The sequence below is a fragment of the Poecilia formosa genome, unplaced genomic scaffold, assembly GCF_000485575.1.
Source record: "Poecilia formosa unplaced genomic scaffold, Poecilia_formosa-5.1.2 Scaffold602, whole genome shotgun sequence".
NCBI classification, from domain to species: Eukaryota; Metazoa; Chordata; class Actinopteri; order Cyprinodontiformes; family Poeciliidae; genus Poecilia; species Poecilia formosa.
Window position 1 is genome coordinate 177954 of NW_006800541.1, and position 17873 is coordinate 195826.

At 38.9% G+C, this 17873-nt stretch overlaps 2 protein-coding genes across 4 annotated transcripts in view; both read left to right on the forward strand.

The window, feature by feature from the left end:
• The window catches only part of klhl15 (kelch-like family member 15), an 8193-nt gene extending 1532 nt beyond the window's left edge, over positions 1–6661 (forward strand). Inside the window, exons 1-9 of one of the 3 annotated variants that reach the window (XM_007541335.2) lie at positions 561–648; positions 1413–1521; positions 1679–1817; positions 2694–2882; positions 2963–3187; positions 4358–4519; positions 4589–4798; positions 5313–5503; positions 5920–6661. In XM_007541335.2, the coding sequence (XP_007541397.1) occupies positions 1502–1521; positions 1679–1817; positions 2694–2882; positions 2963–3187; positions 4358–4519; positions 4589–4798; positions 5313–5503; positions 5920–6661 (1878 nt within the window). In that variant the 5' untranslated portion in view covers positions 561–648; positions 1413–1501. Of the gene's footprint in view, positions 1–560; positions 649–1412; positions 1522–1678; positions 1818–2693; positions 2883–2962; positions 3188–4357; positions 4799–5312; positions 5504–5919 lie in introns of those variants that run through there. The other 2 variants (XM_007541333.2, XM_007541332.2) reach the window with 2 other exon arrangements.
• Positions 6662–11995: 5334 nt separating this feature from the next.
• On the forward strand, positions 11996–17126 carry apoob (apolipoprotein O, b). Its single transcript, XM_007541336.2, has 9 exons — positions 11996–12087; positions 12412–12534; positions 12692–12814; positions 13434–13466; positions 13969–14023; positions 14762–14857; positions 14939–15030; positions 16134–16223; positions 16385–17126. Exons 1-9 carry the CDS (start codon positions 12064–12066, stop codon positions 16436–16438), a joined length of 690 nt encoding a protein of 229 aa, XP_007541398.1. The 5' UTR covers positions 11996–12063; the 3' UTR covers positions 16439–17126.
• Positions 17127–17873: the final 747 nt, after the last annotated feature.

The window sequence follows — 17873 nt, forward strand, 5'->3', positions numbered from 1 at the left end:
CAGGTGTTAGCCTGGTCCAGGAGCCACTGTGGGTCAGGTGTTAGCCTGGTCCAGGAGCCACTGTGGGTCAGGTGTTAGTCTGGTCCCAAACGTCCACGATTATTTTCTAAAGGAAAGAAAACTTTCAGAAACCAGCCCAAAGTAGACAAAGCTAATAAATGATAGCAATTTCTCCATTAAAAAAGACAAAAACACAGTGGAATACAACATGATTGAGTCAGGAGTACTTTCTACAGGAAACTGAAGAGTACACAAAGGAAGCTCCATTTAGCTAAAGACATGAGTTCTCAGACAGGAACATTTTCTACACGAAAGAGGAAAACAGATTTTCTTTCTTTTTAGTAGCAGTATGTCAGTTTCAGAAACTCTGAACCAGGAATACTTTCTATTGGGAATATGAACAAAGAATGCAGAGATTTACAGGCCACAGTTGGTTTGTCCTTATTTCTTCTCATAACGGACGCAAATTTAAACATTTTTTATTAGAAAAAATCGATCAACACAGATATGAGTTGTTTGTAAATGCATCCTGACTTCCTGTTTCTGTCCCTTTCTGTCAGAACCGGGGAAACATAAACACAGGAAATGCGAGCGGCCTCTTAGCGCTCAGCTGTCACAGCCTGCGATCGTTCGGCCGGGCTCCAAAAGGTACGACCATCTTACACACACACACACACACCTTTACTCCCTCCAAACAGCTCATCCTTTCTACCACTCCTGTCTGATTTTCTGTCATTTTCTTTGTTTTGGGATGTGAAGAAAAAACTGTTTCCAAAGTACTAATTAATTTTTTTTAAAGCTCTTGAAGTTAATATTTGTGATTTCTGTTCTCATGGAAACCAAATTAAACTGATATTCTATTGTGTAGATAGAAGGTTTGGCTTATTTTAACATGTTTATTCTGCCAAAATGTAAAGATAAACTTAAAAGTTTGAGAAGATGAAGTTTAGTTTCTATGACTCTGTCCGGGTTTCCTGTTGACTCCTCGGCGCCACCTGCTGAGCTCAGTTCCTAATTCTGCAGCATGTTTTGCAGGCCGGTTGCTTCTCTTCCACAGGCTTCTGGTAGCCTGAGGTCCTGACATGACCAACATGGCCGACACAAACACGTCAGCATAGTTTGAATTAAACCTTTATTAACCGACTAGTTGTTGACATGTCTGAGCTCAGTTTGTTGCGTCGTGCGTCGCTCTTTTACCAGCAGCTGACGGCCAGGAATCAGTTTTTATCTCAATTATTAATGAAACGATAAACATTTATGGATGAAACAAACTGGTCCAGTTTTATGGTGACACTTTCTACTGTGAGCCCAGTTTCACCTTCTTTCTATTTCTATTTCTTGACGTTAAACTTGACGTGTTCAGCCGCGCTGTGACCCGGTGACCTTTAACCTGTTCTGGCTCTGTCGTTCAGGTGATTGGCGCTCACTAAAGGGAGTTTGTTAGCATCTACTGGACACAAGGGGCACTGTCCTCTGATTGGCTCGGACAGCCCCCTCTGACATGCCCGTGGCCAATCAGAGGTGAGTGTGTGTGTGTGTGTGTTTGCGTGTTTGCTGAAGCTCTTCCTTTCGCTGCGTTTTCCCGTCTCTGCCTGATGCAGCGCTCACGCTAACTAGCCTGAGTCCATGTTTGTCTGTTTTCTGACTCCTCTGTTCCTCCGTTCTCCTCGTGCCTCAGGTGTGTTATGTCGGGGGGAGATGTGGAGGTGTACCTGTCCCAGGTGCATGATGGGAGCGTGTCGTCGGGTTTCCGTGCGCTGTACGAGGAGCGTCTGCTGCTGGACGTCACGCTGCTGATAGAGGAGCACCACTTCCAGGTAGCGCTCCGATTCATCCACCGTTGGGGGAAAATGTTCATCAATCCAACCAACTGGATCAGTTCAGATAAATATCAGAGATTTTTCTGCACCTGCTACATTTAACAACATTTTCCTCTCTTTCTGAACTTCCTGGTCATTTATTGTTGATATTAGCAACAGGGGTGATGTCACACTGTGTGTATAGAGAATTGGCTGTAAAGCAGTAAAGTGTTTAGATAAATGATCAGGAAGTTGATATTTTAAGCAGCAATTAGCCCAGTTAGCATTAATTACCATAAACAAACAGATTGAGGCATTACTGAAAAGAGAAGTTAATTTTATTCTAAAACCAGATTCGTTCTTGAAATCAAATGTTAATTATGACATCTGGAATAGTGACTAATTGATAACTGAAATAATCAGTTATAATCAATAATAAAAGTTAACTAGAGGATAGACTAAAAACATTCAATTTGCTGAAAGAACAACACAGTCAGAGCAGTAATTAACACTAAACTGTACAAAAATATGTAAATTTTGCATTTAAGTTTAAGAAAAAACCCAGACTTTCTGTAAACATGTTGTCAGAATAATCAATCATCAGAAGCATTGATTAATCAGTCATTTAATTGTCAGAAAAGTTGATTAATCATCATAATAATTGACAGAACAATTGATTAATGGTCAGACGATTAATCTTCGTAATACAAAATAGTCGATTAATTGTCAGAATAGTTGATTCATGGTCAAAGAAACTGATTGTTATAGATTATAGAATAATCTATCAACCATTGAATAATTGATTAATCGCCAGAATAATCAGGTCCTGCCAGCTGTAGCCGTAGATCCGGTGTTGCTAGAATGGTAACTAAGGTGTGCTGACTCCGCCCACAGGCCCACAAGGCGCTGCTGGCCACACAGAGCGACTACTTCCGGGTTATGTTCACGGCCGACATGCGGGAGCGGGACCAGGATAAGATCCACATGAAGGGGCTGACGGCCGCCGGCTTCGGCCACATCCTGCGCTTCATGTACTACGGCTCCCTGGAGCTCAGCATGCCCACCGTGCAGGAGATCCTGCAGGTATCCGTGGTTCTCCGGTGACTCCTGAGAAGCGGAAACTTTCACTCCGACCTTCATGAAATGTGTTTGTGTCGCTGCAGGCGGCGATGTACGTCCAGCTGACGGAGGCGGTGGAGTTCTGCTGCTCCTTCCTGCTGGCTAAGATCTGCCTGGAGAACTGCGCCGAGGTCATGCGCCTCCTGGAGGACTTCAGCGTCGGCGTGGAGGGCGTCCAGGAGCAACTCGACAACTTCCTGCTCGACAACTTCGTCCCTCTGATGAGCCGAGCCGACTTCCTGTCCTACCTCAGTCTGGAGCGACTCCAGGTCCGACAGAAGATCTTAGATGTTCTCGCCGACCCGCGTTCGTCATCTGAATTATTGATTTGAGGCGATTATCATTTAAAATCTGTTTTAGCTTATAAGACGTAATAAATCTGTCGGCATCACAGAGTATACAGATGGATTTGCAGGGTGACAATTTGAATCAGAAACAAATTTTTCTATTATTTCTGTTCAAAGACTGACGAGGAAAAAGGAGTGAAAACAATAAAAGGTTCCATTTAGTATCAAACTCCATCAGAAATACGATTATGATGCGTTAAATTCTGTTATTTTAATGACCAGCATTAGTTTAGCTTAGCTGCCTGACTTCAAAAAAATTACTCAAAATGTTGTTACTTGAATAAATTTTTAAATCAATTTGATTCATAGGATTATGTATTGCAGCGCCGCCAGGGGGCGCTGTGGGGCGGCAGAAAATTAGATGAGAAAAAAATGCAAAAATAATAAAAAACTTAATCCCAAAAATTGTTTTAATCTTAAATTTTTCTGTTATTTAATCCTTTTATAAATAAAATCTAAATTAAAGTAATTTATTTAAATGTAATTTTCTGACTCTTCAGCTGTTTTCCTCCTGAAGCAACAAATAGAAAAAAAAAGAGAAAAAGAACCGAACTCTGCAAAAACACATGGTGAGGACGGTGGACATAAAATAAAACCTGGTGTGATTAATAAGGTAACAAATTTAATATGAGTAAATTAATAATAATAAACATACAACAATAGATAACAACTAGCAGTGATGGTCTTTGACACAAACATATGGCTAAAAACATTCGACATTTAAACGTACAGCTCTAGAAACTACGGTATAAAATATAATCTAATATAAAATCTTACATATTTTCTCATAATCCAAAGTTTGGATTTTGATGAAAAACTGAACCGTCTGGTAATAAAGTCCTGATATATTTTCTGTAATAAAACCTAAAATCAGAAGCTATGAGGCAGCATTTATGCTAAATGAGTGTAATAAACATGAAATGGTGAATAAATAACATTGTAATCGTTGATGTTTCTTTGTATATTTTATATTTTGTCTGTCTGGGTTTGCAGACGGGTTCTGGAGCTCGACGCTGTTTGGGGTTCGTGTCTGGAAGAGTCTGGGAATCGTTTTTCTTTCTCTGATGTTTTTTCTCCTGGTTTTCGGCGCAGGCCTACCTGAACAGCGACGCTCTGAGCCGATACCCGGAGATCGAGCTCTACGAAGCCGTCCAGGCGTGGCTGAGACACGACCGGCGGCGCTGGAGGCACACCGACACCATCGTGCAGTCCATCCGCTTCTGTCTCATGACGCCGGCGGACATCTTTGAGAAGGTGAGCGCTGCGCCGCCGTGCAGCCGGGGCTCCCCGGAGGCGTCCACGCTCAGGTTTCTGTCTCCTCAGGTGAAAACGTCGGAGTTCTACCGCTACTCCAGACAGCTGAGGCAGGAAGTGGACCAGGCGCTGGGATATTTCCACGACGTCAACCAGCAGCCGCTGTTGGAGACGCGCTCCAACCGCATTCGCTCCGTCCGGCCGCAGACCGCCGTGTTCAGGGGGATGATCGGCCACAGCATGGTGAACAGCAAGATCCTCCTGCTGCAGCGGCCAAAGGTGACACACCGCCGTCTGATTGGTCAGCGGCTTTCACCAGAGTATCTGTTGATTGATTATTCCATGTTTATTGTTAGACTGTTTGCTCCACCGTCGCTCGATTGTTTGCTCTTCTCATTGTTCTGTCATTCGTTCTTTGTTCAGAAGTTGATTTTCTGTTCATCCTCTGATCATTTGTTTTGGTTCTAATGTTCATTGAATCTGTTGTTTTATCCTTCGTTCGTGTTTTACAGTAAACTAGGCCTTGCATACAGAAACATGCCTTATTATGGTGCATTCACTGTAATTAATACAGTTTCATTAAGTTTGAACCCAAAACTGATGACCTGTTAACGTCGCTGCCATAAAAATCTTATTTTCCATAAATTCAGTTTTGCATAACAGATTTTGCTCACTGAATGTATTAATTTCTTCCTTTTATCAGTTTGTTCAGTGTTGGGTTCATGTTGGTGTGTATTTAAAGACCTTGTCGGACCCAGCAGTGTCCGCTAACCGTGCCGGCGCTGTGTCTCAGGTGTGGTGGGAGCTGGAGGGCCCTCAGGTGCCGCTCCGACCCGACTGCTTGGCCATCGTCAACAACTTTGCCTTCCTGCTGGGCGGAGAGGAGCTGGGGCCTGACGGCGAGTTTCACGCCTCCTCCAAGGTTTATCGCTACGACCCGCGGCAGAACTCGTGGCTGCGCATGGCGGACATGTCTGTTCCCAGGTCAGAGGTCCTTTTATGAACTTTGACCTTTGCTCTGATAGCAAACAATTCGCCTTTAGCTTGAAAGTGATGCTCAGAGGTTCTCCATCCAATCTGAGGAACTTTATTTGTCAATATAATTAGTTCTGTAATGATTAATCGGATTAATAGGAATTAATCAGCTTGTTGGAATAATCAACTAATTTAGAAATCGATTAATCGTTACCTGGAGCATAAAGATTCCCAAAAAGGCCACACTCAGAGCAGTATGAAGCCAAAACTACACAAATATACTTTCTGCATTTGTCTTTAAAGATGTGGTCAGAATAATCAGATAATCGATTAAATAGCCGATTGATCATCAGAATAATCAGCAGCTAACAGAACCGCTAGCTGCTTTGGTTCTGGTAAGTTACTGACTGACTGGTTGTCTGCAGGTCGGAGTTCGCGGTGGGAGTCATCGGGAAGTTCATCTACGCCGTGGCGGGCCGAACCCGAGACGAGACCTTCTACTCCACGGAGCGCTATGACATCACGGAGGACCGCTGGGAGTTCGTGGATCCGTATCCCGTCAACAAGTACGGCCATGAGGGAACCGTCCTGAACGGGAAGCTCTACATCACCGGCGGCATCACGTCCTCCTCCACCTCCAAGCAGGTGTGCGTGTTCGACCCGGGCCGGGAGGCCGGCGGCGGCGGCGGGTCGGACTCCCACAGGACGCGCTCGGCCCGCGGCCCGCTGCTGCCCGGGACCCACGCCAGCTGCTGGGAGAACAAATCCAAAATGAACTACGCTCGCTGCTTCCACAAGATGATCTCCCACAACGGGAAGCTGTACGTGTTCGGCGGCGTGTGCGTGATCCTGCGGGCCTCGTTCGAGTCGCAGGGCTGCCCGTCCACCGAGGTGTACGACCCGGAAACGGACGAGTGGACCATCCTGGCCTCCATGCCCATCGGCCGCAGCGGCCACGGCGTGGCGGTGCTGGACCGGCAGATCATGGTGCTGGGCGGCCTGTGCTACAACGGCCACTACAGTGACTCCATCCTCACCTTTGACCCCGACGAGAACAAGTGGAAGGAGGATGAGTATCCCAGGATGCCTTGCAAACTGGACGGCCTGCAGGTGTGCAGCCTGCACTTCCCAGAGTACGTGCTGGAGCACGTCCGGCGCTGCAGCTGAGGTCCGCTTCACGTTTTGTACCGACGGACTGTCCGCCTGGCGCCGCTGCGCCGGAACCAGGCGTTTCCGGGTGGGACAACCCGGCGACCGGCGCCGACCGACAGGTGAGGCGCCGGGCGGCTCGGCGTTTTCACAGTTACCCTTTCTCAGAAAATTAAAGGAGGAAATGATGTCAGAAAACAAAAAGTTTCATTCATTTACGCTTAGGGAGCGACCGGAAACACACTGGAAGCAGCAGAACCCGGTTCCGGTTCTGGTTCCGGGTCCGGTTCCTCCTGAACACCTTTGATCCATAGCTTAGCTGAAATACTTTAAACCCCAACAACACGAATCAGATGTCCAACATGATATCCGTAGCGTAGCTGAACTCGGTGGTTTCGGACTCGTCTGGTTCCGGTTCGGCTTCCAGTGCGTTCCAGTTTCCAGCCCCAGTTTCCCACCGAGCCGTAAACGTTCATCCCCGCCGCGTCTCTCTGCTCCCCGCCACACCGAGAGGAAACCGCGGCTTAGATCCGGCGCTGCTGCTGCCCGTTTGGTTTTGTTTACATTCCTGCACTTTATCGGTTCTCTGAGTGTAAATAGTTTCCTGCTCTGGAGGAGAGAAACTGACCCGGTTTGGCATGAGATCAGGGCTTTTTGGGGGCATTTCAACAAATCTGGACCTCATTCAAGAACATTTGGACGTTTATTTTCCACCTGATTGTTGATGGAAATAAAAACGTTTTAATCTGGGGCTAAAATCTGTAACGGCAGTAATCAGTAGAGATTATCATCTCACATTGTCATGGTGTTAGACGGCCATGTCTTACTGCTGCTACTTCAATATCCATCATGTGTTGAAACCTACAGAAGCCTTTAAATGAAAGAGTTTGGAAATAAATTCAGGAGCAAAATATCGTTAAAACGACTTTCTGGTTAAAACAAGAAACTTTATTTAATGTAAATCAGGAAAACCTTTTTATAAATAGATGTAAAATTCATTAAAACAAGAAAACCTGGTTAGAAAAGGGAAAATATTATGAGATACAAAACATGTTAAAATAAGATTAAACTCATCTTAAAATGAGAGTTTCTAATTTCAAGAGAAGTTTTATAACTTATTAGGATAAACTTTCTAATTTTAATAAGAAAAATGAAAACATTGTCATAAAGAGATAAAAGTATTAAAATTAGAAAAGTTGTCGTTGCAAAACTAGAAAATTTCCAGTTAAAATAAGAAAATCTCGTTCTAACTTCTGTTTTATCGATAAAGTTTTGCTGTTTTATATTTACAACCTTTCCTTATTTAACAGGGAATATTGTGGTGTTAATTAGACATAAACCTCATGACAAGTTTTTAAAATCTTGTTAAAACGGTTTTTCTTTTTAAAACCAGATATTTGTGTGTTGTGTTAAAACGTTTCCATAGTAACAAGTTTTATAATCTGCTCTCTGCCAAAAACATCAGCTGGTCTTTTTTTGCTGTATTTGTTTTGCATTTGCTTTATTAAAATATGCAAAACTAAATATTGAAAACCAAAATGTGCAACACTTAAGATATTCAAACTGACACCAGTATTTATAATATTATATTAAATTTAAGTTCTAGATAACGGCACAAAATCGGTGGTAAAATCAGGTTGCGCTAACTTGATAGCTAGATTTAGTTTGATTTGACTAGAATTTTACTTCTTATGTAAATAAATAAACTAACTGAAAAAATAACTTCAGGTAAGTTTAACCTCCATATCTTCTGTTATTTGAAACAAACAGAGGGATCCAAAGTGCTAACGTTAGCTTTAGCTCATGATGTCGCTACAGCTATCTTAGCAGCTAGCTTTAAATTGTCTAGGTTAGTTTTTAGTTTAATAACCACTTAAAAATATACAATAAATTTGAAAATAGAATATGATTGATTCACAAAATTGCAAAAAAAGAGTAAAGTTAGTATTTTTAAAATGTGTTTCCACCATAAACTGTTTTAACTGCTTTGTTATGTAACTGTGTGAAAGAATGAAAATAATATTTTCATTCAATGTATAAATTATAAATGACCAAACATCAGCAGATAAACCTACCTTTAGCTAATGCTAACTACAGCTAACCGAGATGTAGTTAGCTACAGCTAACAGTTAGCATTCACTTCATTTGGTATACAAACACTAACTAACATATTTATTAGTATACTGATGTAGGATGACTTAAAAATAAATATAACATATTTACACCAAATAGACACAGCTCTAGTTTAGCTTAGCCACAGATATCTTCATTTGGCCAACAAATTTTATTTTGCCATAATCTTTCCTCAAAATTTAAAGTTGTGTTTTCAATATTTACAATAACATTTGGTAAAATTAGTGTAGTTAAATCACAGTATTTTATCACAGGAATAGTGATTCAAATAAAATAAATCTTTGCTAGAACAGAAACATTCGTACTGATTAATACTTTGTCATTAATAACTATTCTACTTCTTATGTAATTACGTGAAATAGCAAAACAATACATCTTTTTACCTAATTGAATCTCATTTACAGTTATGGACAATGTTAGCATCTGATGCTAACATTAGCATCATATAATGCTAACATTAGCATTAGCTTAACCTGCTATGTTAGCTGCTGGCTTTCACTTGATTCGACCTGAAAATTTCATTTATCCAATTAGTTTTTTTTTCCCTAAAACATGTTGATAAATAAATATAAAATGTTTAACAGTTTAATTGTATAAACATTCAAAAATATCAAACTGTTGTTTCTCTGATCCACTTTAGGTGTAGAATTATTTATTTTAATGAAATTTAAACTGTTATTTACAGGAAACCAACTACGATTACGGTTAGCTCACTTAGCTTTAGCATTAACTAGCTAAAACTAGCTAGCTTCATATTAGCTGTCTACCTTAATTTAACTGATCTTCCTCCATTCTCGTTTCCTTCTTAGCATTTTGGACACAGCTGCTCACTCATTTGGTCAAACATGTTGGTTTTTGTTCCAAAATAGACGAAGAAGAAAAAATGTTTGTAGTTGGAGGATTTTTAAATTTCTTTGCCAGATATTTCAGCTGTTATTCTAAGATGTTCTTGTTTGAGGTCCATTGGTAATTTACCTCGGCTAAATGATTACCAGCCTTCGTTTCAACAAAACAGACTGTTTTCATTTCAGATCATTTAATCTCCAGTTTGTTTTCTGGCAGATTTAATCCCGCCGCTGTCTTAGATTAAAGCTGCACATTTCATCCTTCAGGCCACGTAGCTGAGCTGACAACCAGCCTGTTTTATTTTGAGCTAACTGTGAAAAGGGCTAGAGCAAATAATGATGCCGTCACGTCTTTCTGCTGCGTATTTATTTAATTTATGAGGTAGTGCTTTTCACTGAGCTATGCAGTAACAGTATTAGGAATGTTTTCACTATCAGAATTTCATTCACAGCCCGGTTCTTCAGCGTTTCTGTCGTTTTTCATCTCCATCCTGCAGCAGCATGTGAGTTTCTCCGTTTTATTTATTTTTCTGTTATTGATGAATCAGTAATGTCAGAACAGATTTACTTCCTGAAGTCTGTCTTGATGTGAATTATAAATATATCAGGAACTTGAAGGCAAACATTCATTTCAGACGGTCATTCTGGAGCATTTATTATTGCGTCATCCCTTTACATTTCCTCTCGGTCGCCGTTAATCGCCGCTCCGCTCCAGCGTTGCTGTTTGAAGAAGAAACCTGTAACCAGTAAAGTTCAGCCGTCCCCACCTGAGGAACACGCAGCATCCTTTAGTCCGCCATTTTCCCGCCTGTCCGTAGGAAAACAGATCAGAGGACGCTAAAAAATAAACTTTCATTGCTTCAACGACTGTACCGGGAAAAGAGAGAAAAATCTGAATAACATATCTTACTCTGAGTAGAAACTCTTTGGAAACGATTTGTAACCTTTCCAGAAATAAATGTTCATACTGGTCAACCTCCAGCTGCTGAGTTTTTATTTTCCTGTCACTTGTTTATAATTTATTTCCTGACAAACTTCTTTTCATTAAATGCTTTATGGACAAATCTGATCATAATCAAGAAACTTATAGCATCATTTTGGAATATCTATAACTACTTTTAATCCATAAATGCAGTTTATTTCTATTTTTATATAAAAAAAAAAAAAAAATTTTCTTTAAACTTTTGTTGCTAGCTGTAGCAACTAGAAAAAAATTATTCATTAATTACAACTTAGATATATATACAATAAATTTAATTGCAGTAAATATATTTTTTATTAAAAATCGAGATTTTAATTTTTATTAAAATTTTTAATAAACATTAAAATTAAATAAATATTTTATTATCTATAAATAAATATTTAATTTATTTAAATAGAAAAAGAAAATCAACTTATTTTATTTTTAAATTAAACATTCTGTAAAAAATATTTTTAAATGTATTTTTCATTTTTTTCTTTTTTAAATAAATGTAACATTTTGTATTAAACAAAATGTATAATTTAAGAAATATATAAAATACAATATTATTTACATTTTTTAAAAATATGTCTGAATAATTTTAATTCTTGTGTGAAATAAAAACCTATTTGTTCGTCATGTCTCCAGATGTGAACTGCAGATTAAAAACAGATTAACTTGGTTTGTTCTTTCAGCTTTTGGTTTGTTTATGTTTCTGTTAAATAGAGGAACATGTAAAATAGAGGCTGTAAAAACTGAAACCTGCTGCAGTTATGTCCAAGAAGATCCCAAGAATTTTATTTAGCTCCACATATTGGAGGGACACGAATCCAGTTTTTAGGATGAAAAGATCAGAAATGTTTCTTTCAGGATGGCATGAAAAAATCAGATTTGGATCACATTTGCCTGCTGTGTAAATTGTTGATAAATTACAAGTTAATAAATATAAAATGTTTAGTGTCTTAAGTAAGAGGCTTTTCAGAATTATTGTAACACTGACTACTACAGGAGATCCTTCCTGCTTACAGCCATGAGCTTCTACAGCTGATAATGAGTTACATGAAGAATTACTTTTACTTTTATTAATAAATTATTTTTAACTTAGTACATTTAGAAAATAACAAACGTAAATCAAATCAAAGTTAAAATGTTTTTAAAGGGCCAACAGCTGATGGCAGAATAATTTCTTTTTCTGTTTTCAAAGGAATAAAATGATGAATACTCCATCAGTATTAATTAATTTACTGAATCATTTTTGGGTTCAGTTTGATTTTTAAATAGATGCCAGATAATTTTCAGTAGATTTTCTGTTAAAATGAAAAAATGTTAATAAATACAACTAAGAACTAATTAAGCATTTTATTTCCAGTTCACAGTAAACCAATTTAACACATGAGAAAACGTCTTTTCAATTTTCCATCAACGCGCATGCGCAGAGTTCTCCTCCTGCGGCTTGCCGTAGTAATGCGAATGTCATCTGAATGAAAATGACTTCTCTCAGACTGGTAACTATGCTGAACATTATTCTACATGTTTTCCAGCTGTTATCCGTATCAGTAATCTGTATTTCGCAGTTTTTTATTGTTTGAGGGTTTAGTGAAGATCTGCGTAGGTTTTGTCCGCGTCGGTCTTTAGCATGTTGCTATCTGCTTTCGCTAACACTTCGGTTAAACAGGCCGATATGAAAAAAAAACGAGTGTTTGACATTTTAACTTGTCTCTTATTCTCGTCGTTGTGTTTTATGTTTGAATGATTATATGTATTTTTTCTTAAATAAAAACGCTACGGACTGTTCGGACTCATCTCTGCGTGTTGCTGTCATGTCGCAGTTTGTCCGCCAGGCGTCGCTGTTCGCCGCGGCTCCGGGGTTAACGGCTCTGATGAGCGGCTCGGTTCTGGCTGCCAGCGAGGGGAAGAAGAAGAACTCCCAGGCCGCTCTGAGCATCGACGAGGTGACGTCATCAGCAACTGGGTTTGGGTTGTTTTGAGTTTTTTTCAACTCAGATTTGTTATAGAAACACTAAACAACTAGATATTGTTAAAATTATACATTAGTTACCAAGGAAACCATACATCTGAAACATAGTCTGTTTTTGCTGGTTGCTCCAGTTGCCGTCTCTGTACACCAGACCCGAGCCGACACCGGCGCCGCTGGAGCCGGAGGCGGGCCAGCTGGAGCAGAGCGTGGCGTCGATGAGGAAATGGGCCACGCCTTACACCGACAGCTGTCAGGTGGGTGAGGCACGGTGGTGGCAGCAGCATGCTGTGGGGAGGTTGTTCCAAAGCAGCGACATGAAAGCAGAAGGGAAGGTAGAAAACATTCGGATTTTATGTGCATCACATAAAATCTTAATAAAACAGAAATGTGTCTTTGATTATTTGGTTACTGAAAATTCATAATACATTTTAATTATTGCTGTTTTGGTTGTTTTATATATTTAAATGTTTTCCAGTTCCAGTGACAAATGTTATCTAGAAATTAAAGGATTGTTTTTATCTTTGAGTGGGCATATTTGCATTAATATAATATTATTATTGTATTTGTATTACTAGGTTAGTTGAAAATTGTTTCAAAAATAACAGTATTACCATTTATTGCAATAACATGTGGAACAATTTATTGTCCAGAATAATTAGTTTTCACAACAGAACTTCAATAAACTCTTGAATCTCCTGCAGGAAGCAGTTCAGCTTCTGATTTATTTCTGTTTTTGTTCATCTGGATGTGTCATAAACCCAGATTAACCCAGCTGTTATTTTCCCATCAAGCAGTTTTACTTCCTGCTGTATTAGTTTAATAATTAGCCTTTAATATAAAGTTTAACGGGTTTTTATTGTTTTGTTTTTGCAGCAAAATGTCCGACTGGCAGCAGAGAAAGCTGAGGTAAATTCAGACTAATCACCAATTCATTAACCACTTAGACAGAAGAAAATGTAAGATTATTTAAATGTTTCAGTGATAATTTTATGAATATCTATATAGACACAGAAAACTGGCAATATCTTTAGTGTAACTCACTTTTATAATATAATTAGTTGTTTAGCTGAGAACAGAAGCAGAGATGTTTAAAACTATTTTCCTCTTTACAAATGTTTACTGGTTTTGCTTTTTTTTTTGTTTCTTAAAAACTTTTATCATTAAGTAAATTTTTTATATCAAGAAGTTGACATCATTTTCACTTTGCTGGTTAATTTTTTTCATCACAGTTTTTTCAGTGATGAATCAGTTTCTCTATTTTAACAACCTGCATTTGATGGACTTTTAGTTTTTAACTGTTTATGTGAATTATTCTTAGGGTAAATTCTGATGTTATAATAATTAAAAAATAAATAAATAAAGCTGTTGTTAAAATTAAATCCATTTTTTCTTGGTGTTTGTATCACAGCAGGTGTACAGAACGGCGGAGCCGACGCTGAACGCATCGTTATCGACCATCAGTGGTGAGCAGAACAAGATGGCTGCCACAAACTGACCTGCAGAATATTCCTGTCAGCAGTTTTCTGTTTATTTCTGACTTATTTATAAACAGCTGACAGATCATTAACATTAAAAATATTAGAAAATCAGATATTTGTGCAGAAGCTGTTTATCAAAAAGCAACGTTTTATTTAAAAGAAACAAGTTTATCTTTTTCACTTTGGAAGTGAAATGGTGATTACATAAAAAATGTAATAAGTTTTGTTATCATCATCTTTTAAAATAAATAAAGTGATGAATATTTCCTCAGTGTTAATTTACAGAATAATATTTGGGATTCAGGTTGATTAAACATTTTAAAAGTTAAATAATAATCCAGAGAAAATAGACACTGAAATACAAAAAGAAATAAAAATTTGTAAACTTTAAATCAAACGAAACAAAATAATTTGATGCATATTCAAACCAGTAATTAATAAACATCAATAAAATATACACAAAATCTTAATTAAAAAAATAAATGAATAACAAAATTCTGACAAAAATAAATACAACAAAAATAATATGTAATAAAATAAGAACTAAGACTGAAACTGCATTCAGAAATGCAAAATAAATGTAAAAAGACAAAGAAAGAAAAAACAAAACTCAAATTAATTATAGTAGAAATTAAAAACAAAAAACTCCGGCCCGGTTGTTGTTGGATTCTGTCATATTCCTGGTTCTGGTTCTGACTCTGATCCTGGTTCTGGTTCCCTCAGAAACGTACCGGTTCCTCAGCGACCCGCCTCCGGACCTCTATCCCAGCGCCGCCGCCATCGGCTTCTCCGGGTTCCTGGGACTCTACCTGGCCAGAGGTACCGTCTGTGTTCCGGACATCAGAGCGGACCGGGTCAAACTGGACCGGGTCGGTCTGACATGTTGTGTTGCTCCTCCAGGCTCCCGGCTGAAGCGCTTGGCGTTTCCTGCGGGCCTCATGGCGCTCAGCGCCTCCATGTTTTACCCCCAGCAGGCTGCCGCCCTGGCCAAGGTGAGCAGCCCACCCAGATCTGGTTCTGGTTCTGGTTCTGGTTTGCTTTCAGGCTTTAGATCATTTGTTTTGTCTCCTCTGACTCTGGGTTTTTCTGAAAGAACTGGACCGGGTTCTGGTTCTGACCCAGTTAAACCAGTTGGGCCCTCTGGTATTAAACCAGGTTTGGGTCATGTTAGTTGGTTCTGGATGGTTCTGACTGGTTTTGGACCATTTGAACTGGTTTGTGTTTTTTAAAGGAATTGGATTTTTCCAGGTTTTTAAATGGGAGGATCATGGAGATAAAATATTTCCTTTGATGTTTAGCTCAGGAAGCAGCCGCCCAGTTCTGCTTCTCTTCATGTTGTTGAACTTTTAATAGCTGATTTATTTCCTGGCTTCGGGTCCATTTGGGTGAAAAGGTTCCAGGCGGCGCCGCCTTCCTGCCGTTTGGACTCGTTTCCTCCAGGACTCGGTTTGTGTTTTCTGGAGGAAGCTGGAGCTGTGAATAAAGTTTCCACCGCGGCTCGGTGTGTTTTAATCCCAGAGTTTCCTTTTGGCTCGGTGTGAGAAACACGTCGGACCGGAGCCTCAACAGAACCTGGAAGTGATGCAGGAATATCTGAAAGGAGCAGAAAGTCCCAGATGGTTTGAGTTAATATTCTGAGAGATGATGTGAAACTTTATTCAAGTAAATTTTCAAGTAAATTCAAATTATTAGTTTGCTTTGACTTTAATGAACAACCAACCAGCAAACAAATACATGAAAAAATAACATTTGAACTGTTTAGAAAACCTTTTCACATTTTCCTTGTGACTCATGGTGGAATGTAGCTGCTTAGCATTAGCTTCCACTAAATGCCATGTTGGTATAGCTCTTAACGTTATCAAATTAAAGTTTATAATTAGTGCAGCTAAACTTTAGCTAGCAGTGCCCCCCACTGTTTATCATTATTATTATTATTTTATTCTAATTCTGCCCCATTAGTCTTTTCACTGTGAGCATTTCGGCTCTTGTGAGAAAAAGTTCGGACTCAACTGATGGAGATTTTTTTCTGGATTCTGTTATTATAACTAAATTATGATTCTGAATTTTATTGTCATTTATTTTCCATTTTCACCAGTTGAGTCGAGACCAGGTGCTCACCTGGACTCGGCAGGGCCGCGTTGCCATGGAAACTCTGTGGAAAGATCCCCCGTTGAGCAAGAAAAAGGTCAGTCTGGAAAAAGTAGCATGATTGTAACTTCTGTTGACTCCGCCTAACCTCACTCTGACGTGTTCGAACTGTTAATCCTTTAATTTCAGAATATTTCTACATGTGAAAGATGATTTTTTAGTTTAGTGATGATAAATATTGATCTGTTTGTGTTTGAGGTGGTGAAACCCAGGAAGTCAGAGGAAGCAGAGAGCAGCGACAGAAACAGCTGATCAGCTGCAGGTGGCAGAAACCCGATCACACGATCAAACCGGCGCTCTGAAGGACGGCGGCCGTTCCAGGAAGCAGTTTGTGTTACTTTGGCTGAAATTTGCTTCTTGGAAACGGTTCTTCCTCCTCCGCCCTTCATCGTTTTGTCTCTCCTGTGATCTGAACACCCGGTGGCGCCGCGGCTTCAGACCGGCGCTAACATGAACACCGAGTTCTCTGGATCGTCTCCTCTTCCTGGTATCAGGGAATCATCTGCAGTTCTGTGTTTCCTCGCTGGTTCTGTCAAACCAAACAGCTTCTCTGTTTTTCTGTCCCTCCTGCAGCACACCTCACTGCCGTCTCACACCTCCTGTTGTTTTACAGTTAAATAATCTTCACATTATGAATCAAAACCTGTAAAATGTAGAAAATAAGAGTTAAATATGGTTAAAACTGTCTCCAAAATTCAAGGAATTAGCCAACTAATCAGGAACTTTTATGTCTTTAATTATTTTAATGAAATTAAATCACTAATCCAGAAAATGAGTTATAGATGCAACCCAACATTAGATGATTAAAATACTTATTATGATGCTTTCTGTGAGTTTATCCATCGTAAATGTTATTAAATAGATGCATGGCTACATGTTCTCACTAAATGTCACTAAATATGTTATTTAATGATAATAAAACATTTTGTGAGTTTTCTGATCTTTTCAGTTTTTTTTCACTCTGTAAACCTTTTCCTGCTGTTACAGAAAACATTTTAATTTAATTTAATTGGTTGGATTCAAATATTTAAGCATAATATTTTTACCAAAAAATAAAAAAAACGCACATTTTGTGTAATTTAGATTTAATTTAACTGACATGTTGATATCTGGTGAATGAATCTCCAGCGCCACCTAGAGGTCTGGGATGAAACAGAGAAATTAGGGACTGATTAATCAGAAGGGTGTAAATAATATTTTTATTTAAATGTGACAGAAGAATAGGACAAACTTCTTGGTTGAACGGAAATTATTTTAAAATATTCAAGTTTATCTGTTTTTATCGAACATTTTCAACGTTTCTGTCCAGGATGTCAGAAATTAAACCTGAAACGTTTCATTGAACTGAATCAGGATTTTTTTTTTCACTTTCAGACTTTAATAAAATAAAATGTCTCAGTCAGAAATATTAAAATGACATGCAGATGGAGAGAAAAAATAGCTCAATTTAAAGATGGAAGCCAAATAATTTTACGTATTTATGAACCATATTTTATCCATTTTTAATTTCTTACTCAAAAATAATCCTAATTGAACAATATTAATCTTCAACCTGTAATCACGGGCATAATGGATGCATTAAGGCACCACCGGTTCTGTTCAGATCAGAACCAGGACGGTTCGGCTGTTTCCTGTCAAAAATAATCTTTTGGATTATGAAACTTTCTGCAGCTGAACCTCGATGTTT

What these genes read in the sequence shown, in the direction of transcription:
- apoob (XM_007541336.2), top strand. Translation starts at nt 12,064, where the DNA reads ATGAAAATGACTTCTCTCAGACTG. An exon ending in TGGCAGCAGAGAAAGCTGAG is followed by an intron (nt 13,467 to 13,968) that starts GTAAATTCAGAC and finishes TTTGTATCACAG; the next exon opens with CAGGTGTACAGAACGGCGGA. An exon ending in GGGACTCTACCTGGCCAGAG is followed by an intron (nt 14,858 to 14,938) that starts GTACCGTCTGTG and finishes TTGCTCCTCCAG; the next exon opens with GCTCCCGGCTGAAGCGCTTG.